Raw genomic sequence first — 26,179 nt, forward strand, 5'->3', positions numbered from 1 at the left:
CAGTGGCTTAGAAAGCAAATGAGTATCTAATCTAGCCTACAGGCCTGCACCTACTTGAAAAGTAAGAAACATGTGTAATTCCATACTCGAATATTACTTTTAATTATTATGAGACTGCGAGCAAAACACATTGGTTGATTAAATGTGATTTGAAAACACATTTCAAGTAAAAATAACGTTTGATAGGTGACTATTTCTTCTGTCCTCATTATAAGAAATGCATGTGCCAGCGTGTCTGAATTATAATAGCTGGATGAATTTTGTTGTATTAGTCGGCATAGGGAGCAAAGGCAGACACTCAATCCAGGAACCCATGCTTTGCTGGCTTCCTTAAACAGTATAACATGTCTCCTACTCTTGGGCTATGCTGCATCGCTCATCTGCCCTGCATCTGTGCCTGTTGATGTCATATCAATTGTTACCAAATACAGGCTGGTTTATCATTCACTAGACTTCCATTCAATACTGAATGTGCAGCAAAAGCCCCATGGTTGAGGGCAATCTCATCCATATAATGAGGAAATGTAGGCTAATTCAACAATTTTGTGATGAGGTGTTGCCAGTATAGATCCCACTGTTCAATGGCACCTTTAAAAATGCCATTCTCTTTGCATTCTATAGGACCTACAAAGTTTTGACAGATACACAAACATCACAACTACTGTGGTACTGGGGTTAGCTAACTGCCTATGCTGCACAAAACAGTGACATAGAAAAGAACAGTGGTTTAGTAGTAAACAATCGATACTTGGCTTTACGTTACAGGCCCACTACATATACTACAGCTGTTCAGAGAAATGTCTTAAGGTTTTGTGTTTCATTGATAGATACCTTTCAGATATTGTATGTAGAAAACTGTATCGATCGAAAAAACGTTTATAAAGAATTTACCAAATTTGCAACCTAATCCTTTGTAGTAGTCCCTATTAACCTAATATTATTAACCTAATATATAAAAAAATCAATATTCGTCAAAATGCATTTCCTGTTTCTTGGTTTGAGAATTTCATGCAATGTATTCAGATAAGGATCAATTCAAATTTGCTCACAGCCTTACATTTAAAGTCGTCAATGTCTGTTCAAGTTAGATTGATCCTGATTGTTTGTGTGTTTAAGATACAAGGTTCTCAATGCAAGTGCTATTCCTGAAGGACAGTTTATTGACAGCAAAAAGGCTTGTGAGAAGCTGCTGGGATCCATTGATGTTGATCATACTCAGTACAGATTTGGACACACAAAGGTATTTAAAAATCTAGCAGTGAAAAAGAGAAGGTTTTCATCATAGGGAAAACAATTTATGAATGTTTCAACTTCTTTGTTGAAGGTGTTCTTCAAAGCTGGTCTCCTGGGTACACTAGAAGAGATGAGAGATGAAAAGCTGGCAGAGCTCATCACCCGCACTCAGGCTGCTTGCAGGGGTTTCCTCATGAGAGTAGAATTCAAGAGGATGATGGAAAGAAGGTAACGTATTTACCCAATATACAGAGAATTAACACATTTAAAAGCCTATTTGGCTTAGTGATTCTGTACTTATATCTTCAACAGAGAAGCCATATATTCTATCCAGTACAATATCCGATCATTCATGAATGTCAAAACCTGGCCATGGATGAAGCTTTACTTTAAAATTAAACCTCTTCTGCAAAGTGCTGAAACGGAAAAAGAGATGGCGAACATGAAGGATGAATTTGAAAAGACAAAGGAAGCTCTGGCAAAATCTGAGGCAAGAAAGAAGGAACTAGAGGAGAAAATGGTTTCCCTCCTTCAGGAGAAGAATGATCTTGCACTACAGGTTCAATCGGTAAGAGAATAGCTAGAGAATATAAAAAACTTACATAGCTTTAGATGTATACAACTAAACAAATGCCATTGTTATAATTTTATTAGGAAAGTGAAAACATAGCAGATGCAGAGGAAAGATGTGAAGGGCTCATCAAAAATAAAATTCAGCTGGAATCTAAAGTGAAGGAGCTGACAGAAAGACTTGAAGATGAGGAGGAAAGTAACGCTGAGCTGACGGCCAAGAAGAGGAAATTGGAGGATGAATGCTCTGAGCTGAAGAAAGATATTGATGACCTTGAGCTCACTCTAGCCAAAGTAGAGAAGGAAAAGCATGCCACAGAAAACAAGGTAACAACATGATGAATATGAATATTTAATACAAAACCCTAATTAGGACATCTGCAAGACAGAAAGTAACTTTACGATGTTAATGATATAAAATTAATTGCAGTTATTTATTATGTATTTACTGATCCTGGATGAAAGATGAGCAGTTGGATCTTACACTGCTTTTACTATACATAAGCAGCCGTAGCCTGAACTATTTAATTACTTCCTTTTAATTGTCCCATTTTATCAGATCACTTCGATGGTAATATTTCTTTGTCAGATGTTGTAGTATTAGTGGGCTTTCTAGCCCTTACGTAAATTTCTCCTGATCTCGTGTTTTGTTTAAACTACATTTTTCTGTGTGCTCTCACATTGTGGTTGTGATTGAAGCACTTTATCACGCCAGAGAGGCTCAAAAGACTCTCAACAGCGAAAGGCACTGACATAAAGCCTGTTTGAAACTATTTGAGGCTGAGTTCAAGAGTTTAGTGAATGGCATTGCCGCTTTGACTCTATGTTTAGCACCTATAGCTCGTGGTTTCAGGGGGTATGTTCATTTTTAATTATGAGTTCTCTTTTCAGCCTGACCTATTCATTGATTTAGGTTTTTGAAACGGTTCTGCTTTCTGTTTCTTGTACCCCTATTCTCTTATTTATGAAATATCTTTCAAAACAGGAGAACTCCTTGTTCTTAATCTACCTACTGGGTCTTCTTTGTGGGAACAGTTTTAATCATCAATAGGTGTAGGATTGTCCGGCAAGTCCCTGGTTGTTCTAATCTTCCCCTTTGCCCTTCTCCATCTTTAATATGTGCTCTAATCAATGCGAGGTCTGTGGAGTGTAACAGCAATACTCTACCTGACTTGATCACTGATGATGCCCTTGATAACTTTTTGATCACCGACTCTTGGTTTTCAGATGATTAAAAAAAACACTGATTATCTCATTAATTTCCTTAATCACGAAGAATGTTGCGGGAGGAGGTTTAGCCACTATTTTCAAAAGTATGCTTGCTCCCAGTTTCTAATTTTGCTTTGCTAGCCTGAGATACCATCTTCCAGATTTGCTGAGTGAAGTTGTTGCTTTCAGCTACTCTGACCATTAAAGCTATCCTTTGCTATTGCCCACCTAGTAATGATTCCACCTTTCTTGGTAGGTTTATTGATTATTTGATAAGCTCTGCTTTAGGCAAACGTCTATGATTTTAGATGATACTATGCCAGTTTTCTTCCCTGTTTGCACATGAAGTCCTGCTCTGAATATATTGAGGACTGCTAGGCTGTCTTTACCTCAGCTAATTCTAAAAAATCTCTTACATCTTGACAAAAAGAGTTAGAAAAAAGTGAGAACTGGGCAGAAACCTACAAACGCTTTCCCTCTAGCTAATTGTAAAGCAGCCATACAGAATCATAAGAAGGTCATTTTTAAAGGTAAGCGTTAATTAAGATAGTAGATACTATTCTTTCTTCTTGTCACATCAACAACTTGGTCTTTTCCTCTCAGAGTAAGTACATTATTTCAACTCTTTCCTTTGTGACAAGATCTTAGATATTCAACAAGAGATCTTCATCAAACACATTTTTCATATTGCCATTACTGGGCTATCATGTCTTCCATTGCTGTTCGTTTGTTCGAGTATCGACCCGTCCTAGTTGGAGAGGTTGTACCTTATCTCTCTTCCTAGGCTCCATCTGGTGCGACTTATAATGTTCTGCCTGCATATGTGACCTTTTCCCGCTCTGATACATTTTCCCCTTATGTGACTAAATTCATGAATCTCTCCTTTTTCATAAGGCCTGGTTCCTGCTGCTCTTATGGAATCTGGCATTAACCTGTTTGAGGAAACGCAATCTTGGTCCTTCTATTTTTAATAACTTTCGCTGCATAGCTGGTCTCCCCTTGGCTCTTCAAGAGCTTGGAAAAAATTGTGGCTGTTCAACTTCAACATCACGTTGAACAAAGCAAACCTCTTAGTCCTCTTCAATTTTGTTTTGGCCTTTACATAGCACTAAGTCACACTTATAATGGTATACGATTATATCCTTTCAAATGCTGATAGGCACATGACCCTTTTTGTCAGGGTGGACTTATTGGCAGGTTTTGAAGCAGTTCATCATGCTATTCTTCACTCCGATCTGTCTGAAGTGGCTGGAGCCTCAGCGCATGCCATGACTTGGTTTCAATCAAGTCTCACCAACAGAACTCAGCAAGTCATCATGAGGCACATTCCATGTGGAGTTACAAAGGGTTCTCCCATTTCTCTGCTTCTTTTTAATATTGACGTTAGGCAGCTGTTTGCACTCCTAAAAAAACAGTCTTCAGTTTTATTCCTACGCCTATGATCCCCATGTGTACATAAGAATCTGCTCTCCCTTAGATCTATCCCCTCTCCCAGATGATGTTGAATAACCAATAGCTGTTAAAATCCGTTAAAACTGAATTTATTTTTCTTGGCCCTAAACATCATCTTCTTTTGGACACTTGGAGTTCTAATTCAGGTTATGCCAACTCAGTAAAAAACGTGGGAGTTTACCAGGAGGCCAATTTGAGCATTAATAAAAATATTTCGAGGTTGTTAAATCTTCTTAGATTAGGCTGCTGCAACAGCAGAGGCTTCACCTTTTTCTCTTCCAACCTGACCTGGCCTTGGTAACTGCTGCTCTTTTCAACATTGTGGAGTGTCAGTTGGAAAGCCTACAATTCGTTCAAAATGCAGCAGTTCATTTGATTTACAATTTCCCTAAGCTTACTTCTGTCTATACTGCATATCAAGCTCTTCACTGGCTTTTGCTTCAACAGCGAGTTCAGTTTAAGATTCTTTGTTTAATCTATAAATTACTATATGGCTTAGCTCGTTCTCATTTAGCTGATAGGATGTCCCTTCATTTTCCCTCACACAGGCTTTGATCTTTCAATGGTCTCTTGTTTTAGGTCTCTAAATCGAAGTGTATCACAAGAGGTGAAAGTTTTTTTACAGTGGGGCCCTCGGTTGTGGAACGCCTCCCCTTATAACATTCAAGCTCTTTTTAAATTGGCTGACTTTTCATAAAGCACTTAAGACATTTATTTTCTACTTACCCCTTTTGTCAAGTGTGTCTTACTGTTTACTACCCTGCAACCAGATGCAGTGTATTCTGTTAGATTTCCGTGTGATCTGTGCGTTTATAAATATCATATCACCTTCATGTACATATACTTTTTTATTTGACATTTTCAGGTTAAAAACCTGACAGAAGAAATGGCGGTTCTTGATGAAAACATCTCAAAGGTGTCTAAGGAGAAGAAAGCACTTCAGGAGTCTCATCAGCAAACCCTGGATGACCTTCAAGCAGAAGAAGACAAAGTCAGCTCTCTGACTAAAGCCAAAACTAAGCTGGAACAGCAAGTTGATGATGTAAGTATCTAAATCATAATAGGATGGCATCTGACACAAGATTTTTTTTTTTAAATCACTGTCTTTTTGAGAAAGACACATGCTTAATAAGGTTAAGAAATAATGTCACCTTTTTACAAAACATCATGATTTGAAATGCAAAGATTACTTCAAATCTGGTTTAGAATAAATAATGCTATTGAACTGTAGAAGGCATAATACATTAAGATTGCTTTGAAATTATTTTGTGCGGTAATATGAAACAGGATCAATCATAGATTAGACAGAAAGAGCTGTTGCTGTCAAACTGAGAGGTATTCCTATGTAGGAAGGGTCCATAGAACCACTTGATCACTATAGAATGCATGTCTTCTCAGCTGAGAAAGCCCATAGTTCACTGATCAATCAAAGTGATGTTACGACCACCAAAGAGATACTTTTAAACAAAACTAATAGAACAGCTGGGGAAGCTATAGGCTTAAAGGAACTATGAGCCATCACCGCAAGAGCAAACTTAGAAATTCACTGTTCCATGTCATTTCATCGCGGGATTTTTTTTGCATTTTTTTCTACCACGAATTTAAAGAAAAAAACCCATCAAATGTTTTTTTTTGGGGAAAGGGGCTTCCCCCCAAATCCTAATTCCCTTTCAGTTTTTATCTATTCCCAAACACATCTCATATATAATTTTCTAACCGCCCCAAAAAAAATCAGATGTTTTTTTTCGTTAAAAAATTCACCATAAATAACCCCGCGAAAAAACATCCCGCGATGAAAGGACGTTGTACCAAAAATCACAGAGGATTAGGACATTACCAGGAACATTAAGGCAGAGGAACCTATCAAAGTGCTTCTTGACAACCAGGTGCGTCAATGAAAAATATTATTACTCAGAATTCCTGTCAGCTCCAATAGACAACAAGTAGGTCCTATAGGATTGTATCTTAAAGCCAGTACTGCAAAACAAAAGAGGTGATTGCTGGAAGGTTTAAACCTCTGGCAACCCTGCGGACCATCGTTCTTCAGCCTGCCAAGTCACTACAGAAATGGGAAAGACCATATGCAATTCAGGCTTGCTCGGACCCACAAAGGGGCAGTCCAGCCCAAACTGCTAGGTCACATCCCTTCTACATGAGACCACAAGCAACACCAGACATGTTTCTTCATCATCATTGAGGTGTAGCTTGCGTCTCTATGCTCATTAAGCTCAAGACCCATGTCTGGGCATAGCCGTCTAACTCTGGATGACAAAGCAAAACAAAGCACCTCTCACATGCCCATGCCCTTGCTCAAACCTGACTGCTTCTATGTACAACATTAAATATGTAAATATGTAAGCAATTTATTAACTATATGTATATATGTACAGTCCACGCAATGTAATGTTATGCCTCTTATTCATGTGTGTCTTATCCTGCAACCAAGTTTTAACGTAATCTTACCTTCCTGTTCTCTGTTGTGCCCTGTTACCCCTGGGTTTTTTGCACCATACTAAATAAATAAACAAACAAACAAACAAACAAACAAACAAAAGAGGTGATGTATGGAAGGTTTAGAATGCCAGTGGTTAAGATTAATTTTAAACCTTCCAACTATCATCCCTTTGGTTTTGTTTTATATTTTCTTTCTTCATTTCCCTATAATGGCCATTTGATGGGGTGAATGTTTTCCAAAAGTTAGATTATCACAGAAACACAGTACTGCACTGTTTTCACAAGAAGACCAGTCTGTTCCTTAGAAAAATGATCTATCTGACTTTCTGAAAACCTTCACCTTCCATCAGGCATATGCAGGAAATCTTTTCAGAAATCACATTAAAATGTATTTCTCATACAGATGATTCACAGAGGATACATGTTTATGTATGATGGGAGGACTCTGGATGCAAATCCTAGTGCCCCACAATCTGGCTCACCTTCCAAATGTACATTTTGTTTTGTACCTGACACTCAGATAGGCATTGACACTCAAGTAGGGTCCTGCTGACACCAAAATGCCATCTGTCACCATGCACATGGGCGTTTGAAGTGCATTTCATGTGACCGAGCTTACATTGTCTGTCACCTGAAATTGCTATTTTACATCTCCTCTGCTTTAGTGGTGGAAATGTGAGACAGAATGTAAACCATGGTGATTTGAATGAGTGTTTCTATTTACGACACACCAAGACAGATGGCGGTCTGAGTAGACCCCGGACTCCCCTGTGCATGGCCTGTGCCCGTTGAGGTCATGTGCAGGGGAAGTTCATTCCTGAGCCTATCCACCTGATCATCAAGGATGTGCTTTGGAATGGACAAGCTCATTCTGCGGCATTTCCCTAATTGTAGGCTTTTTGTTAAAGTCAAAGTGGACATTCAAAAGGATTTGTGCATTCAGTGATTAACTCTGTTCGCTCCTAAAACAACATGTATCCTATTTTCCAATTTACCTGAGCAGTTGGCTCATATGATATTGCTCCGTGAACCGAATATTTCATGTTCTTGCTGATACATTGTGAATATTTATCACAAGAAGGAAACTATGATTTGAAGTACATATACTGAAAATAACAGGAACACGTGCTGTGCAGAAACAGGTATTTTACAAATAAAAGTGTTTTATCATTGTTAAATCATCTTAAATAAAAGTTTATTCACTTTCTTGAAAACCTCTAATCTGAGATGTAAGCGCACAGATGATTGGCAGTAATAACCTAGCACTTTTCGTCATGTTGTTGTTAAAATACACAGCTGGAAGGCTCCCTGGAACAGGAGAAAAAACTTCGGATGGACCTTGAGAGATCCAAGAGGAAGCTTGAAGGTGACCTCAAGCTGTCCCAGGAAACCGTGATGGACCTTGAAAATGATAAACAGCAAAGCGAAGAAAAGTTGAAGAAGTGAGTGTTTCAATTAAGAATAAAAATAACTTAATTCCTTGAGAGTTTGCTTCCCAGTATCACTTTCAATAATTCCTTTATCTTGTAACTACAGCAAGATCTGTTTATTTTAACAGACTGTGATATATTTTAAAGTAATACAGTATGCGAAAGACAATTAGGCATGATGTGCTGCATCAATCAGACAAATTTAAATGCGTCAAATATTATTTACAAATTTAATAAGAGGAAACACTGTTAAAAGCATTGGAGATTAGCCTGACAAAACCAATGATGGTGAAACACATGCACGTGCACCAATTGGTTTGTATCGGCATGTAATTGATGTGCATTAACCTATAATCAGTTTTAAAATGTGCAATTAATATGTGATGTATTTGAATTTGTCTGATTGACCAGTGCATCAGGTCTAATTGACTTTCATATACTGTACAATTCATGGGCTATTGGGTGCCTAACAGCCTTCACTTAGGTGTTTATAGCAGGACTTAAAGGTAATTGATCAATTGGTATTAATGGACAGAAAGCTACTAGGAGGCTAGTCGCACTGTTTACACATCCCCCTTTGTAGATCACAATATTTTAAAGTAAGCATCATCATTTATGAAACCTTTTAAGGCTAGTGTGCTCCTTTTTAAAACATTAGACACATATAATTGTTTCATTTGGAAACGACTCTTCTTTTCTGTACAACACAGTCATAACCAAAAGTCCTGACCACTAAGCTAGTTGACCTATTTTCTCAGAGCGATTTACAATTGTTGCAGTATCACTATCATTCTAAAACAAATTTTAAAAACATTTAGGAAAGACTTTGAATTTAGTCAAGTGCAGAGCAAAATTGAAGACGAGCAGTCTCTGGGGGCTCAGCTACAGAAGAAAATCAAAGAGCTTCAGGTAACAATTTGAGTATCTGGTTTTCAACTTGAACTTCTGCATTAATAACGCATCATAAAGTTAGAATTTAAAATTAACATTTACAGAAATTAATCTTGTAGGCTCGCATTGAAGAGCTGGAGGAGGAAATCGAAGCAGAGCGTGCAGCTCGGGCAAAGGTTGAGAAACAGAGGTCCGATCTCTCCAGGGAACTGGAAGAAATAAGTGAAAGACTGGAAGAAGCTGGTGGAGCCACTTCAGCCCAGATTGAAATGAACAAGAAGCGTGAAGCAGAGTTCCAGAAAATTAGGCGAGACCTGGAAGAGTCCACTCTCCAGCATGAAGCTACCGCTGCCGCCCTGCGTAAGAAGCATGCCGACAGCGTCGCAGAACTTGGGGAACAGATTGATAACCTGCAGCGGGTCAAACAGAAGCTGGAGAAAGAGAAGAGCGAATTCAAGATGGAAATAGATGATCTCGCCAGCAATATGGAGAATGTTTCAAAATCAAAGGTAAGGGAATGCAAAATGTTGTACTCATCAGAAATCGTATTTCTCCTGTTTATTCTCAAGCTTATGCTGTCACCCTTACCTTAAAGTCTAACCTGGAAAAGTTGAGCCGCTTACTGGAAGACCAACTCAGTGAGGTTAAATCAAAGGATGAAGAACATCAGCGACTTATAAATGATCTCAGCACACAGAAGGCCCGCTTCCAGACTGAAAACGGTAAATCTTTTTCTTCAAATGTTTTAAATGACAAACTGTACATATGCATGATTGGCAAAATTCTGTTACAATCTATGGCACTATTTCAGAAACAATCCTATCTTTGCCTTAAACATAATGGAACGAATCACATAATCCTTTATTTTCCATCCAGTAGAAACAGTTGTTAAATGTATATAGTGTCTTTTCACCTAGTTATTTTTTGAAAGATAAAACAAGGTTGCATTAAATTGGCAATAACGTTGATGAGTAAATAAGTGGCAGGATAAAAGTTGAAAAATAGGCACGTACTGTATGATGAAAGTGAGCTTGCAGTCAAACTGGAAAGATAACATATAGAGATGACATGGCACTGCATGTCCCGTTCAAATCGACACAAGAGGTAGTTGAAACTGATGGAAGGATGGCTATATTGAGAGGGCTGGTGGAGAGCAGGGAGGTATGCATAGTAAATACGTATGCCCCCAACCAAAACACAGCAGCATACTTTAGAGCCTGTGTACCAATCTTAGTATGTGTATAGGGAGAAATATGTTGAGAGGCAGCACGCGGGGGGAGATAAGACAGGCCGCCTTTTGGCCTGGCTATACAAAAGCGAGACCCCTAGGCCTCCGATTAGGACCATCATTAGGGAGGACGGGGATGAGGTGACCACGCAAGAGGGGGTTAACAAAGAATTTGTGGAATATTACAGAGTGCTGTACGGAGATGACGAGATGGGTGACCAACGCAAGATAATTGAAACGTTAGAAGACATAGGGCTGCCCAAGATAAGTGAAGAAGAGAGGGAGGAGTTAGATGAGCCAATCACGTTGGAGGAGTTAGAGGAGGTTGTGAAGCAGTTGCCTACCTGTAAGACCCCAGGAGCAGATGGGTTCCCCAGCGAATTCTATAAAGTATACAGAGAGGAAATCCTTCCCCCAATGCTAGACATGCTTAATGAAGCGTTTGAGATAGGACGGTTGCCTGAGTCACTCAGAGAGGCGATCATAATACTGCTGCCCAAGCCCAATAAGCCGGAGCATAGATGTGATTCCTACAGGCCTTTGTCGATGCTAAATCAGGACAGCAAGATTCTCACGGCTGTCCTAGCGAATCGATTGCAGAAAGTGATTGGTAGACTCATACATCCTGATCAAACGGGTTATGTCCCAAACAGGAACATAACACACAACCATAGGCGACTTCACCGGGTGGTTGACTGGGGTAGTAAGAACGAGGGTGAGGTGGCGATAGTGTCTCTAGATGCAGTTAAAGCTTTTGATTCGGTCAAGTGGTCATGGCTATTGGGTGCTTTGGAAGGGTATGGAATGGGGCCGGGCTACATCAGGTGGGCTAGGATGTTATATAGTGAGCCACTTGCCAGGGTCTGTACTGGAGCGGTGATGTCCGAGAGATGGCAACTTGGTAGAGGCACCAGACAAGGGTGCCCCTGGTCCCCGATGCTTTACATCTTAGCCCTGGAGCCTCTGGCAATATGCCTTAGGGCACAGTATGATGCAATAGGCATTGAGGTAGGAGGGGAACGACACTTGATATCCTTGTACGCAGATGATTCGTTACTGTACTTGCAATACCCAGAAGAAAATCTCGTATACATACTTGAAGTGATGGAAAGGTATGCAGAGTTGTCGGGCATATCGGTGAACCCCCAAAAGTCTGTCATATTCCCGCTAGGTGGCTATAAGGGGACCCCTGTAGATAGACTACTGGTGCTACAGGTACCATGGGCAACTAGCTCTTTTCGTTACTTGGGCGTAGAGGTATATCACACGGTGGAAGAAGAACACAGACATAACACGGAAGTAGCCGTCGAGAAAATTAGGAACAGCATGCAGTTCTGGGCAAGATTGCCCTTCGCGATGATGGGGCGGGGGGCTATACTTAAGATGATAGTTCTGCCCAGGCTCCTGCATTACTTTAGTAATATCCCATACATAATACCTAAGAAGTTTTTCAGTAAATTGAACAGCATGTGTAGGGATTTCCTGTGGCATGGTACCCGAAATAGAGTGGCGTTTTGGAAACTGCAGAACTTTTATGAAAAAGGAGGTATTAGACTGCCTCATTTTGAGGCTTATTATTTAGCGGGACAGTTACAATATGTGGCTAAGTGGCTTTCTGATGAAGTGACCCCTGAGCACAGGGTGCTTGGACAGGACTGCGCCCCGTTTTATTTGAAAGAGATGATTTGGCTGTCTGAAACCGAAATGAGGGGGCGTCCTGCGATGTTGAGGCTTGGATGGAAAATTTGGCGTAGGGCTTGTCGTTTGATGGAAGTCCCATGCCCGTGCCTCCCGCAGATACCTCTGGTTGCTTTGACAGGAGGGGATAATCAACTGAGAGTGATTTTTAGAACCTACTGGGAATCAGTGGGGCTGGCAACGCTAGGTGATGTTTGGCAAGAGGGATCCATTAAGGAGTTCATAGAACTCAACGAAGAGGCGGGGCTACACACGGGCCAATATGTCACGTACATTAGGTTGGTGCGGATGATTAAGAACACCTGGCCAGAGACAGTTTTGATAGAAGAACCAGATGCAGTTTTGGGAGCAATATACGATATATCCGAAGGAGGGCATGAGATCTCAGGACTGTATGAGATGGTGATGGCTAAGGCGGGGAAAGATTTGACACATCTGAGACTGGACTGGGAGGCCGAAGTGGGGGCCCCGATAGAGGATGTGGTGTGGGAGCGTGCCCTGGGCTACCACAAAAAAGTTTCTAGAAATGCCAGATTAAAACAAATACAGCTGTATGTAATGCACAGGGCATACATGACCCCTTTGAGGATATCTAAGTTCCGAAACGCTGGAAGACAAGTGTGTCCTAAATGTAACCTGGAGAACGTTGACATGACACATATGTTTTGGTCGTGCCCGATCATAAGGTGTTTTTGGGGAGAAGTGGCGCAGAAACTGGCTGATGAAGGGGTTACTCTTGTCACAGATACAGCCTGGGCCTGCTTACTGGGCGGGTTTCCTATGCCACGGAAACTTAAGCATATTGAGAAACTGAGAAATCTGGCGTATGTGCTTGCGAAACGTAGGATCGCCATGGGGTGGAAGAAATGCCACAAACCCAGGGTGGATGTATGGTGGAAGGACTTGCAGAAATGGGCGGAGGCTGAAACAGTGGCATGGCAAGAAGCGGGCTGATGAGGGGGAGGCGGGCACCCTGTTGGCTTGGAAAACGCTAATAGCAGAATTGTTTGGAGTAATATCAGATCCAACTGACTCCGAAGAGAACGAAACCCAGCAGCATGTGCCAAACATTGAATGAGATTGAGAAATAGGCTCACGGGGGGCGGGAGGGGTAGTGGGAGCAGTGATTAAGATAATTTGATGTGTAGTGGATCTATTATGATTATGCTGCTTGTTTGGTTTTTGTTGTTTTGTTTGCATAAAATTAATAAAAGAAATTTAAAAAAAAATACATATAGAGATGACAGGCAAAGGGAGCAAGACGGTTCTAGGACCATAGAGCTGGAAATGTAAAGAAATCATCATGTTTTGTCATCAACATCATAAGGGAACCGTGGGTAAGAGGTGGGTGGTGCAGCATAGGAATGGCAATAAAACACATTAAAAATGGAGGAACAAAGATGGAAAATGCTGTTACATGAAAAGATTCCCAAATCCGGGTGAGGTAAAACCTGATTTTCATTACAATACTAAATCAGATTTATTTTTTTTAAAGTATTACGTTTAGTCAATGTTAAAACAAGTTTATATGTTAAAATAATGTGATATCACACTAACAGCTTTCATTGATGCACTCAAGTAGAATGTCCACATTTCGGAAAATATACCAAAATTACTTAACATACACATATTTTCCTATAAGGTGAGCTCTCGCGTCAGGTGGAAGAAAAAGAATCTCTAATTTCGCAATTGACTAGAGGAAAACAAGCTTTTACTCAGCAGACAGAGGAACTAAAGAGGCAGCTTGAAGAGGAAACAAAGGTAAAATGAATGACTGTTTTTGGCTTTATCTTATGCAGTGAGTGTATGAATGCACATATAATACAAGCAAGGTTTGGACTATACATTTTAAAGGATGGGTTCAAAGCCTGACATACAACACTGCAGCGTAAATATTTCCATCTTAATTTAGTGAGAACACTTCAATAAAGAATATTCAACAGCAATAAAAACATATCCAAAAAGGCACCTTTGTGTTAGACTGCACAATCTTGGGACCCTAAAAGCAGTTGAACTATACAAGCAATGTATTCCAAGCCATTCAAACATAAAAAGCGACTTGGTTTAATGCAGAATATTTGCATTAGATGTATAGATCATCGTGAAGCCCCATTCATTATAAACTATAAAATAGACTTGGAAAAACGATCATATTACATGTTATTGGGACAGTGCTTTGTAGGCGATGTAGTTAGTATTGCTTTGGAAAGTCATTTGGACACGGAACAATTTGTTAAAATACAAAAATATAACAATAAAAATAAAATTAAGAGTTTTGATAGCTCTTCAAGATTCTAAAGGCAGAGCTTCTTGATTTACAAAGGCGCAATCCCATTGGCAAACGCTTTGTAAATCAGGCACTGGGTCTCAAAATCTTTTAAGGATTCATAGAAGGGAAGGGCCCAAAACCTTTAGTAAGCATGCTACAAATAATCAAACTATTAAGTGTCCTTTGCAATCTGTTTCTACTTCTCCACTGAAATTGAATTTAAAATTACTAAAGTCAATGAACATATAACTGAGTCTGAATGTATACAAATGTGTACAAATTCGTAAAACAAGACCTAGAACAACAGGTGCTTTAAATTTAGCTTAACAAAATATTCCATTACTTTAACAAGGATTGTAACTTGTATCACTATTACAAAAAATACCAAAACACCTGTTTAACAAGGTGTCATTTAAAGAGGAGATGCACTTTTAAACTTACAATATTCTACCAGTTGGCACTATTCTAGTTTTTTCATGACTGCTGAATTCACTACAACAGCACAGCAGTGGTCTGCGGATCAACCGGGGATTAACCCCTGGCCAATATGCAAACCTGTGATGCAAATTCAGAAGCATTTACATTGGACCTTAAGAATTAAAATAAAGACCCTACTATACATGTATGCAGCGCCAAATTGGAAACTAAGAGTAATTATGCAGTTTTCAAAATGATATCACCCTCCTGCAAGTTGGGACAAGAAGTGATGGCAGTTGATTTGGACACAGACATCCTTTATTTGCAACATTTGTAAAAAGAGATCTTTCTGAGGATGGCCTGTTTTTTCTAAAAGCAATGGGAACTCTAGGATGAAAGGAGTTGGGACCTTCTCTACAAAAGAATGCACTGAGAAGGGTCTAGTGAGTATACGTTCAATAAATGGCAGCCTGATCATGATTGTGATACATAGGAGGTTCAAAACAAATGTAAATTAACTCGTGATCAGTCTGATTAAATAGATAGTATCCAAAAGTTATTGAAATAGATAACAAGAAGAAACTGTTGAAGCACTGGTTGTGTGTTGTCATTTTAATGTTTTGTAAGTCTTATACTATGTAGTTCTCTGTTCATCATTTCATGAATTGCTTGGATATCTTTGTGTCATTAGCATGTGTTCTTATTTTGTAGAAAGTCTGTAAGTCATATAAGTTTGTACTATTTTGTCAGTCATCTACTGACATACTTTAAAATGAATGAACAATGTTATTGTTTAGTTGTGCAAAATGCCATTTTAATATCAATTTAATGATTACATCTCTAAAGATATCTATATATCTCTATATATATATGATATACTTTGTAATATTTTAATATGTATAAATGTTAAACTTAGGATAAATGCTTGTATAATTTACCAATATTCTCGATATTCTGCCAAGCATGTGTGGTATATATAAATATGAGTTATAATATTACATAGAGTGTGAACATGCATCTGGTTGATCTATGTCACATTCTGCGTACAGGCCAAGAATGCGCTGGCACATGCCTTGCAATCTGCCCGACATGATTGTGATTTGCTCCGTGAGCAATATGAGGAGGAACAGGAAGCCAAGGCAGAGCTCCAGCGTGCTATGTCCAAAGCCAATGGGGAAGTTGCTCAATGGAGGACCAAGTATGAAACAGATGCCATTCAGCGCACCGAGGAACTGGAAGAGGCCAAGTACGTCATGCTCAATAAATGATATGAACACTGCTGATTTAATTGTAGATGTATGAAAATAATTAGATTCAATATTTGTTCAATAATAACAGGAAAAAGCTTGCTCAAAGACTGCAGGATGCTGAAGAACAGGTGGAGGCTGTCAATTCCAAGTGTGCTTCACTGGAAAAGACCAAGCAGAGGCTACAAGCTGAAGTGGAGGACCTCATGATTGATGTTGAACGAGCCAACAGTGCTGCAGCATCCCTTGACAAAAAGCAGAGGAACTTTGATAAGGTAAACTTGGAAAACACTTTGAATCAAAGACTTTAACAATATTGCATCTACGTTTTTAGTTTTTCACCTATTTGGTGCTAAGTAACTTCCACAAATCTCCCGAATTTCGACGTCTTCGAACAAGTTACATTCTTCAAAATTTGAGTAGGTTTGAGCTACAAATATTTGCACTGATTTCACATTTGAACTTGTTCTTAAAGAGAAAACCAAGGCCATGTTTAGGGAAGTTGTGTGCTGTGTTTTGGCAGCTTGATAGCACCTGTTCTGGTATGCCACTGCATTCGGGTGAGAGAGATGCCGTAGACATCTGTGTGCACTTGTAGGTCACAGATTCGAGTGCACAAAAGGATGGCTTAGCCCTGAACACTTGTGAAATGAGCACCAATGAGTAGGGAAACAATACAGGGGGCCTGATTTACAAAAGCATTTTTCAATGGCAAAATTCCATTGAACGCCCCTTTGTAAATCAGACCCAATATGTGGTGTGTGTGCGCTATATATCAATAAATCCTTCCTGCTACTCATTCCACTTTAAGCACACAAAAGAAAAGATTTTTGTTTTTCTATGCCACTTACAGTATTAAAAGCATGCACCTATACAGCGCAAAGACATTAGGTGTGAATAGTTTGATATATTTTTAAAGATACCAGGCTTGAGTAACATATGATAACAACCCAACAGCAAATACGCAATTAATAATGTAGTTATTTATTCACTAAAATGGTGTTCAGGTTTGGCAGCACACCTTTAAAATATCAGAAGCGGGTTTAGCCGAGAACAGGTGAGGATTGAGGCTCAGTATTTGCACAGTTAAACTCATTAAATTATTGCTTCTTAACAGGTCCTGGCAGAATGGAAACAAAAGTATGAGGAAGCTCAAGCTGAGCTAGATGCAGCACAGAAGGATGCCCGTTCCTTGAGCACTGAGATCTTCAAGATGAAGAATGCATATGAGGAGTCACTGGACCATCTTGAAACTTTGAAACGTGAAAACAAGAACCTGCAACGTAAGTTTTTACCGAAACAAGTTTGGCTTCATGTATTGATGTTTAAACATGCTCTACAGAATGATCATGTGAAATTAATTCAATGTCATTATAATAGTTCCATGCTGTACACAATGAATTGAAAATGTTTTCAGTATGATTACAAATAACACACATTTTTTTCTGCAGTTTTTTTTAACGCCTTTACTCCTTTCCTGCACATTATTTTCCTTCTTTATCATTAATCATTGGTTAATGAATACATTTTATCAAGAAATATTGCCAACACATTTTTGGCAAACAATTCTACCACTTTTTTAAGGCATATGTAATGATTAATTTGGTCAAAAAGGAAATAAATCAATCATTATCACACTGATGTGTAAGATGTTAGAATTTACCAAACATCAACGTCCAACCCAATTGTGACACATCAAAATTATTTCATTTTAAAAAGAGCTGATCAAATGTTTTCAGGAAATCCATTTTCTGTTACATAAAACATGTTATTGAGATTACATCATTCCGTACATATTTGTTAAAAAATGTGTTACTCTCATTTTTGTGAAAATCATTCCTGTAGACATTTGTTTAATGAAAAGTGTTAATTAAACAATAATTAATGAAAAAGATGGACAGAGCAGTTCAAAGAAGCAATACAAAACCCTAAAAATTCATTTGTAAACTTACTTGAAACAGTTTCAATTAATTGGAGCGCAACTATTATCATCAACTTACTTTATTTTGGCTAGTTAGCCATAAAAGTATCAAAACACATTTACAATGAAATTCAGCTTCCTTAAACTACATCATTATTAAAAGTCTATATCATGTTAAATACAGATTCCCCAGGGCGTTCGACCCACAGCGCTTTGAGATCATACCAATGGTATATAAGGCACTATACAAATGCACAATATTATAACATAACATAACATATACACGATAATCAGTGTGTTTTAATATTATATTAATGCTGGATTCATTGTGCATGCTTTTGCTGTCATTCATTTAGTGAGTCACCCTTCACCTTCAAATATGTTTCTGTGTAGCATTGCTTTAGATATTAGAAATCTCTTCTTTCCACTTTGAATTATATTGTATGGATGATCTACAACAAGGACACTACTTGACATGATGATGGATTTACCAATGTAAAGCAACACTTAATCCATTTTAACCGGGTCTTGAAATGCAGATTCTATTTTTCAGGTGCACGTATTATGAAATTAAACTCCAGACAATTAAATTATTGCAGATAACTTCCTTACTATTTATATATTTTTCACATACAGAGGAGATCTCAGATCTTACAGAACAGATTGGCGAAACAGGAAAGTCTATTCATGAGTTGGAAAAAGCAAAAAAACAGATTGAACAAGAAAAGGGTGAATTCCAAGCTGCATTGGAGGAAGCTGAAGTATGTTAAGAAAACACTTTCTCAAAAGCACAGCAAATCATAAATAATGATTCTTTTTAGTTTGTCTATAAATAACGTATTAATGTTTCATAAAAGGGATCACTAGAACATGAAGAAGCCAAGATCCTGCGCATCCAGCTGGAGCTGAACCAAGTCAAGTCTGAGGTAGACAGAAAAATTGCGGAAAAAGATGAGGAAATTGAACAGCTGAAGAGGAACAACCAGAGAGCTGTGGATTCACTTCAAGGTACATTAGATTCTGAAATCAGGAGCAGGAATGATGCTCTGAGGCTGAAGAAGAAAATGGAAGGAGATCTAAATGAAATAGAGATTCAACTCAGCCATGCCAACCGCCAAGCTGCAGAAGCACAGAAGCACCTTAAAAATGTGCAAGGGCAACTCAAGGTACTGTTATCCAAACTATTTTATAGTGAACTTCTACATATCACCCATGTTTTTAGTTGCAAGACACTATACTCTTACAAGCTTTTCTCTTTTCTGAAAAGGATGCCCAACTTCATCTTGATGATGCTACTCGAGGACAAGATGACTTAAAAGAACAGGTGGCTGTCATCGAAAGAAGAAACAATTTGCAGCAGGCTGAACTTGAAGAAATGAGGGCCGCCCTTGAACAGACAGAAAGATCACATAAAGTTGCAGAGCATGAACTTCTTGATGCAAGTGAACGTCTACAGCTTCTGCATTCTCAGGTAAAGTTCTTTTTTTTAGCACAATGGCCATGGTTAAAAAAGGAAAAATATCAGTTTATTACAGATATTAAAATTAAATCATTTCATTTTAAAAGAACACCAGTCTTATCAACACCAAGAAGAAGCTTGAGAGTGACAGCTCCCAACTCCAAGGTGAAGTGGAGGAAGCAATCCAAGAAGCCAGGAATGCTGAAGAGAAAGCCAAGAAGGCCATCACGGATGTAAGTATATTCTAGTTTGTAGAAGTAGATAAACAACTATAAAGTACATGTTTCCTTTCATAGATCAATTGTTTCTTCTTCCTATAGCAACTGCTGCTTTAACCCAGTTCTAAATTTAATTCATCACATTACTACATCCAATCTGCTTAATTCATCCAGACTTTCTTACTCCAAAATGTAACCAATCATGACTATAACACAACTTTGCCCTGTCATTGTGTTAAAAAATATCCAACAAAAACGATTTAGGCTATGATTCTTGGACCACTTATGCTACTCTTTATTTAGTGGTGTTTCTATGTAACACCTGCCCTACTTTTTCAGGCCAGTAATGACTGTTCTTTAGAATACCCATTCAGCATTCAAGTTCAAAACATTCCTCTCCATGTTCTTTAACACCCACACCATTCCCTACTTGCAAAAGTCTAGTCTTCACGCTTCAAGTCTGCAGAGCATGTACGCGGGTGTCCGGGTCACAAAAGGTCATACACAAAAGCATGCCGTGCTGTGCCCAGGGCTTCCCGGTACGCACTCTGCAGAGCGCTGTAGGAACCGGGAACTCAGCAGCTGGAGGCCAGAGCTCAGAGGAAGTATGTGGGGGAGGAGGCAGGAGCAGGTGAAGGGATGGAAGGTGCCCCATAGCAGCCGGGAGTTCAGGGATGTAACCCCCGACAAGGAAGTGGAGAGGACTGCGCACAAAACGTTACACCGGAGGGATTACGATCCTTTGTGCTGCAATCGCGTGTGCAGCCTTTTGTGCACGGCCTAGAGGTATAGAACCAGTCTTCAGGCATTATTGCTTCTTCATCTTTGAACCTCTTTATTTTTCCTTTGCAACTGCCTGCTAAAATGTTAATATCTTTCCCACTTAGAAGCTTGCTGATGTTGCAGATCTTTCCATTGTATAAAAATAATGGAACTCTTTAAATCAGTCACTCTTTGTGGTTCATGAGTAGCTGATATTGTATGTCTTTTTCATGGAAACATTTTATGTTCTGTGTGATCTCTGGGTGATCAGGTCTTCCAGAGCTTGACCTATCAGTATATCCTAACAGTTTCATGCAGAAGTGTCTGTCAAAGTACCTTAAATTGAGTCATTATGGTTGGGTCAGAAAGTTATGTTCAATGTGGCAAAGATATTGCATATACAGCAGATCTCTAAAGAATGCACGACTTGAAAACAAAGCAGTTAATTCCTTCTGCAAATCCTTTGGATTTGGGTGGTTACTATGAGCTGAATGCAGTGTTTTTCCAGAAATCACTTTCTCTTTCTCTATGAAGTTAAGCAGATATCTTTGAAGGAAATTCCCACTCATCTATCATTACGTTTCACGTATTTGACAACAGTGCTTACATAGGCATGGTTCACAAAAGGCACCCAAGGCCATTTGGAGTAATTATTGTCAAATATGAAAGCAAACCTTGGCACAGGCTATGCACCCAAAAAGGTCCTTTAAGACGTGTGCTTTTTTTTATACAAGGAATCCCTCGAACTTGCAAGAGAGGTACACCACCATTTGTGTGTTGACTTGTGTTACTGGTTGCACATAAAAAGCGACCCATTAAAACATTGTCCACATCACTGTGCATGTTTGGCTACCAAAAATCAGTATGCACTCTTCTATTGGTTATGCTTTACTTTTAAGCTACTGATATTTGTTTAACAAAGCAGTGATTGCTCTGGCAAAGAAGTTGAAGGTACAATCTGGCAACCTTCAGTAAAGCCGCTGTGTTAACAGTTAATACTGTAACCAAGAGCTAATAAGATTGCTCTGTTGGATCCAATGTTATATGTATGCGTACCCTTTGGATACACCGAGAAACTATGCTTCATGAATGGGATGACAGTGCTTGTATTGGTATGGTTGACAATAGCTATCTTAAATCAGATTATAGACATCTTTGGCACTGACCACAGCACTCTCAAAGGGCTCATTACTCAATGGGCAATTTACATTTTTGTTGCGACACAGCACACTGAAGGTGCTTATTTGATGGACACCCCCCAATAACAATACATTCTCGGCTCTAGTTTAAGTTATGCTCCGATGCTTGTGGTGTTGATGTGGTAAAGAAATATTTGTTCTCACTGTGATGTTGATGGTACCTTCTGGTACTCTTCAACGCTGCCCATTTGTCAACAGTTAACTCTGAAGTCAAAACCCACCAAGAATTCCATTCAGCATCCAATGTGTAATTGAGCAGCCCGACTTTAAACATACTGCATTCCAAACAGCGGATAATTTAGGCCTCTTCCTACGATTCTTCTGTCACAGCGATGTTTGAAATGCTGGCATATGGGTAACTATGTTGCCTCTCCCTTTGTCATGAAGAAATACACCAAAGATTGAAATCTGACATTAAACTATTGGTGAATCTTTAGATATACAGTATTTACTTAAACATGAGATGGTCCAGCCATTGCTTCTTTATATATCTAGTACAGTAATTTACTTCAAATGCTTTGACTATATGTGAAGAGAAAATTACGTTCACTTCAATTTAGAACCACCTGAGGACTGCCCCAGAAGTGTAATTAATGGCATTGTGGTGATGATTGCTAGTTTCATGCACTAAACAAATGTAGTTTGGGTACATTGGCAGAGCCTCTTCTCAACCGACTAAAACCCTCCTCATTTGCCACTTGATATTGATTTCACACCTTTTAAAAACAAAAGATAACTCGCTGCATGCACTTTTCATGGTAACAGCAAACTCCCCCAAAAGAGGGCAGTGACTTTAGGTTCATTCAACTAAATCCTTAGCTTGAAGTAGTATCCAGACTGCCCTTTTTATTCCATGATTTTACATGAGATGTCACAGACGCTTTCAAATAACATTTCTCCTTCTTGGCCATTAACCCTATTGACTTTGACAGCTGAAGGAAAGCTCTAAGCATGTATTCATGCTCAACCATTGCATTTCCATATATTATAATATGGTCTTGGCAGAACATTGCTGTGTATTTTAATTTTGTATGTAGTACTTATGACTTCAAGGGCCCTTAAAACGTTGTCCATGACACCTTTGAAGTCTTCTGCTTCTGTGGGTAGCTTAAATTGCATTCTTTCAAATAGGAATAGTACTTCTAGTCATATAAATACCATGTATTGTCTTAACTGCAGAATTAAAATGATCTCAATATGGACATAGGATAAGTCAAATGTAGAAAAGACTACATGATCACATATCATCACTAACATCTCATATTTGGAAGGTGGTGCCTACTGGGCCCTAATGTTGCTATTGAGGTGTTTTAAGCTAGGCAAGGAGAGATTTGTCATGTCTGTGCTCTATCTCACAGGTGATAATTACCCAGGTTACTCTCTGGGATCATTAATATGCTCCCTGCATTAGCTATCCAGTTCAATCAACAATCAATGCCCTTCTCCTATTATTAGACCTGTCGGCCGCATTCGACTTAGTAGACCATTAAGTCCTCTGCAAGCACCCAACCTCAGCAGCACACTTCTCTGTCAAAGCTACTGCATGGTACGGCTGGGACAGATTAGTACTGAGGGCTATAATGCTTTAAAATATACTCTTTGCCTGTAGGCAATAGTGTTGGTTTGACACCTTGCTGTCATTATTTCAAGAATATACCTGCAGAACATAAAAGAGGCAATCATGGGATAAAGTCTAGTTTTTCCAAGGAACGTTTATTAGCAGGGATTCATCCAAGAAGTAGGCATTTCTCGGCCAATTGCCTTTCAATTTCTGTTTACTGGACTTAAAACCTTGAGTTTTCGCAACACTTCCTATCTTCCACTGTACAGTTTTCACATCAACCCTGCAGGACCATAGTATGTTGCTAAGGCTACAGTATTACAATATTGCCTTAAAATAAATATTTGTTCTTTTATTTTTAAGTTCAATGTTGTAAATTAGACTAATAAATACCTCATTCAATTCGGGCCATTATGTTTCAAAGAAAAACCTCTATGCTTTGTCCTAAAATATTTACAATATATGCCAACACACACAAATGCCTGGTACATACTTAGTGAAAACTCGCTTGAACTTGTTTTAATCAGATATCTAGCAATGATGGGTAGTGAATGCAATAACACCACAACGTTTTGTTACATGTAACAATGTTCATGTATTCTTTCAGCACATTCACCCAGCTATTACTTAAACGGAACAATATTGTATGTAAAGTCATTTTCAAAATTACATGCGTTAATTTCACTTTAATGGGCATATGTTATAAAAAAAAAAAAGGTTAAAGACAAGCCGGACCATAGCTCTTTAACGCTCGGAGTGCAATGGGAACAGTTAGTCACTGCAGGTGTAGTGTATTATGGGGTTGGCACATGGGCAGGGGCTTTTGGTTTCCCAGGGTTCGAAATCTGTGGAGACAATTATTACTGGATTCCGAATCCGGAGAAATCGTGCCCATTTCCACCATTGACTCTTGCTACTGTAGTCAGTAAGGGCCTCCTTTACAATGTCAGGAAGAACTGGTACACTCCCCATCCACTCTCACACCAGCGTGCACTCGGGAAGGATGAAAGGTCAGGGTCTAGTCTCGACAAGCTCTGCAGGACTTGTGCTGATAGCAGGACTGCATCTATTGCCTGTGTGGCATAAACCACCTCTACTAGCCTACCAATGGCATTGGTCCCCTAACAGATGACTTCTAAACCTGCACACAGATGGCGAGGGTGTATGATGACAGTTCCCTGGGACTCCTGCTGCCATCGTTTAACTCGATCGTATGGTTCGAGTTAAAATCGATCAATTTGAGTCCAATACATATTCTTTGGACAGCGGAGTACCACAAGCGGCATGCCTATCCCCCTTATTATTTAACATGTATATAAAACCTCTAAATTACTGGCTTCAGAATAATAATATCACTTCTCAAAACTACGCTGATGATACACAAGACATTTTTCGTATGTCCACTTCTAGCATTGATAAAGACCATGCGAAAATAAATAACACATTCAGCAGCATTGAACTTTGGATGGACCAAAACTGGCTCAGCCTTAATACAGGCAAAATACCCATCTGCCTGATTGCTAAGCTAAAGCAATCGGATTAAAACTCAAGGTCAATATTACATTTCTATCCTCAGTGAAAAATCCAGGTCTACTTTGACTGCCATCTGTCTATGACCTAACGCGCAAATAAATTAGTCTTTATCACCAACTACTACCCAATGATCATTAAGCAGATCAGGCCCTTCATTTCTGAGCATCACGCAGCTAGCATCGCCCACGCTGTTATTAGTTTGTTCCATCACTATGGTGACTCCCTACTACTCGGTGACCCTATTATCATTATCATTATTATTGTATTAATTGAGCACAGACCTAGTTTCGAGAAGCAACGCAGCACGTTACAGAGGCATAAAACATTACAGATGCATAACGGAGCGCTTTTGAGCGGTAACAACAGAAAGGATATACAGCAGGGGGTGGGGCACAGAGAAGGGGTACATCTGTATCAGCTGGCAGGGAGGAGAGAGGCGGGTGGCGATCAGTGAGACTGGTGGCACGAGGGGTGACGTGATGGCCTAGGTGTTGAGGAGGAGTCCCTAAATATGTTCTGAATAAAATGCAGACAAATCAAAATACTGCTGCACGTGCAGTTGTCTGCATACCTTCTAAAATGCATATTTTCCCCAATCTGAAGAAGCAAGAATTCAGTTCAAAACGCTGACAGTAGTCTTTAAGGCCCTCCAGAATACTGGTCATAAATACCTATCCTGAAAATGTCAACTGTACTCTCCCCTACAGGCAGGCCTCCAGATAAGGTGCGTATCAGGCCTTCTGATGCATGAAAATCTTGTAAATATGACAGCTTTATTATTTTCCTGTGTACATTTACATACAAGTTTAGAGCAGAGGGCAGTGCAAAGGTCAGGTTACTTGACAGAAACCAGAACGCTTTTCATTTTATCTACATGGATGTAATTCAAGCCATGGATAAAAGTCTCTGAAACAGAATATATTTCTCTGAAGCCTTTCAAACAAAGAATCTGCCCACCATTACAAAAGGAAAGGTTTCTTTCCATTCAGTTTCTGCTGCAGTGTGTACAGAAGCACTGTGCCTATTTATTTTCCTAGCATTTTAGGATTGTATAATTAATAAGATGGAAAACTAAGATGCAATTGAGAATTTATATTTTGTAGTGAAAGCAAACCAGTATTACACAATTGTTTTTTTCAGAGTTCCGGTGCTGTGTGCATAATCATGGAGAGGAAGATCATTTTTACACTTAAAATTTTATTTACACTCCAATTAAAAAAACAGTGTGTAAAATGATGACTATGCACGGTCTAGTTTACATCCATTGAACCTTGCAGTCAATGGGGTACCCTATTATAAATGGCCAGTGGCAGCAGAGTCTTTGCTCAAGGGTGAGCGTCGTAACACCAGGTGTTCTAGCCTCTCAAATCTTCAATACTACAATTAAATCATCCAAAACCCGACTCTCAAGGAAGTGCAAGCTCTATT

At 39.1% G+C, this 26,179-nt stretch overlaps 1 protein-coding gene across 2 annotated transcripts in view; it reads left to right on the top strand.

The window, feature by feature from the left end:
• LOC138569505 (myosin-4-like) overlaps window positions 1-26,179 on the top strand; it is a 73,154-nt gene that overhangs the window by 24,626 nt on the left and 22,349 nt on the right. For both annotated transcript variants that reach the window (XM_069647539.1, XM_069647538.1), the window contains exons 19-35: window positions 1,117-1,240; window positions 1,325-1,461; window positions 1,546-1,801; window positions 1,888-2,130; window positions 5,330-5,506; window positions 8,215-8,360; window positions 9,167-9,257; window positions 9,359-9,748; window positions 9,835-9,961; window positions 13,808-13,926; window positions 15,901-16,097; window positions 16,190-16,373; window positions 17,216-17,381; window positions 18,656-18,780; window positions 18,877-19,185; window positions 19,287-19,490; window positions 19,586-19,711. In XM_069647539.1, the coding sequence (XP_069503640.1) occupies window positions 1,117-1,240; window positions 1,325-1,461; window positions 1,546-1,801; window positions 1,888-2,130; window positions 5,330-5,506; window positions 8,215-8,360; window positions 9,167-9,257; window positions 9,359-9,748; window positions 9,835-9,961; window positions 13,808-13,926; window positions 15,901-16,097; window positions 16,190-16,373; window positions 17,216-17,381; window positions 18,656-18,780; window positions 18,877-19,185; window positions 19,287-19,490; window positions 19,586-19,711 (3,121 nt within the window). The remainder of the gene's footprint in view (window positions 1-1,116; window positions 1,241-1,324; window positions 1,462-1,545; window positions 1,802-1,887; window positions 2,131-5,329; window positions 5,507-8,214; window positions 8,361-9,166; window positions 9,258-9,358; window positions 9,749-9,834; window positions 9,962-13,807; window positions 13,927-15,900; window positions 16,098-16,189; window positions 16,374-17,215; window positions 17,382-18,655; window positions 18,781-18,876; window positions 19,186-19,286; window positions 19,491-19,585; window positions 19,712-26,179) is intronic.

Source organism: Ambystoma mexicanum, chromosome 2q, assembly GCF_040938575.1.
Source record: "Ambystoma mexicanum isolate Mex_15411 chromosome 2q, UKY_AmexF1_1, whole genome shotgun sequence".
NCBI classification, from domain to species: Eukaryota; Metazoa; Chordata; class Amphibia; order Caudata; family Ambystomatidae; genus Ambystoma; species Ambystoma mexicanum.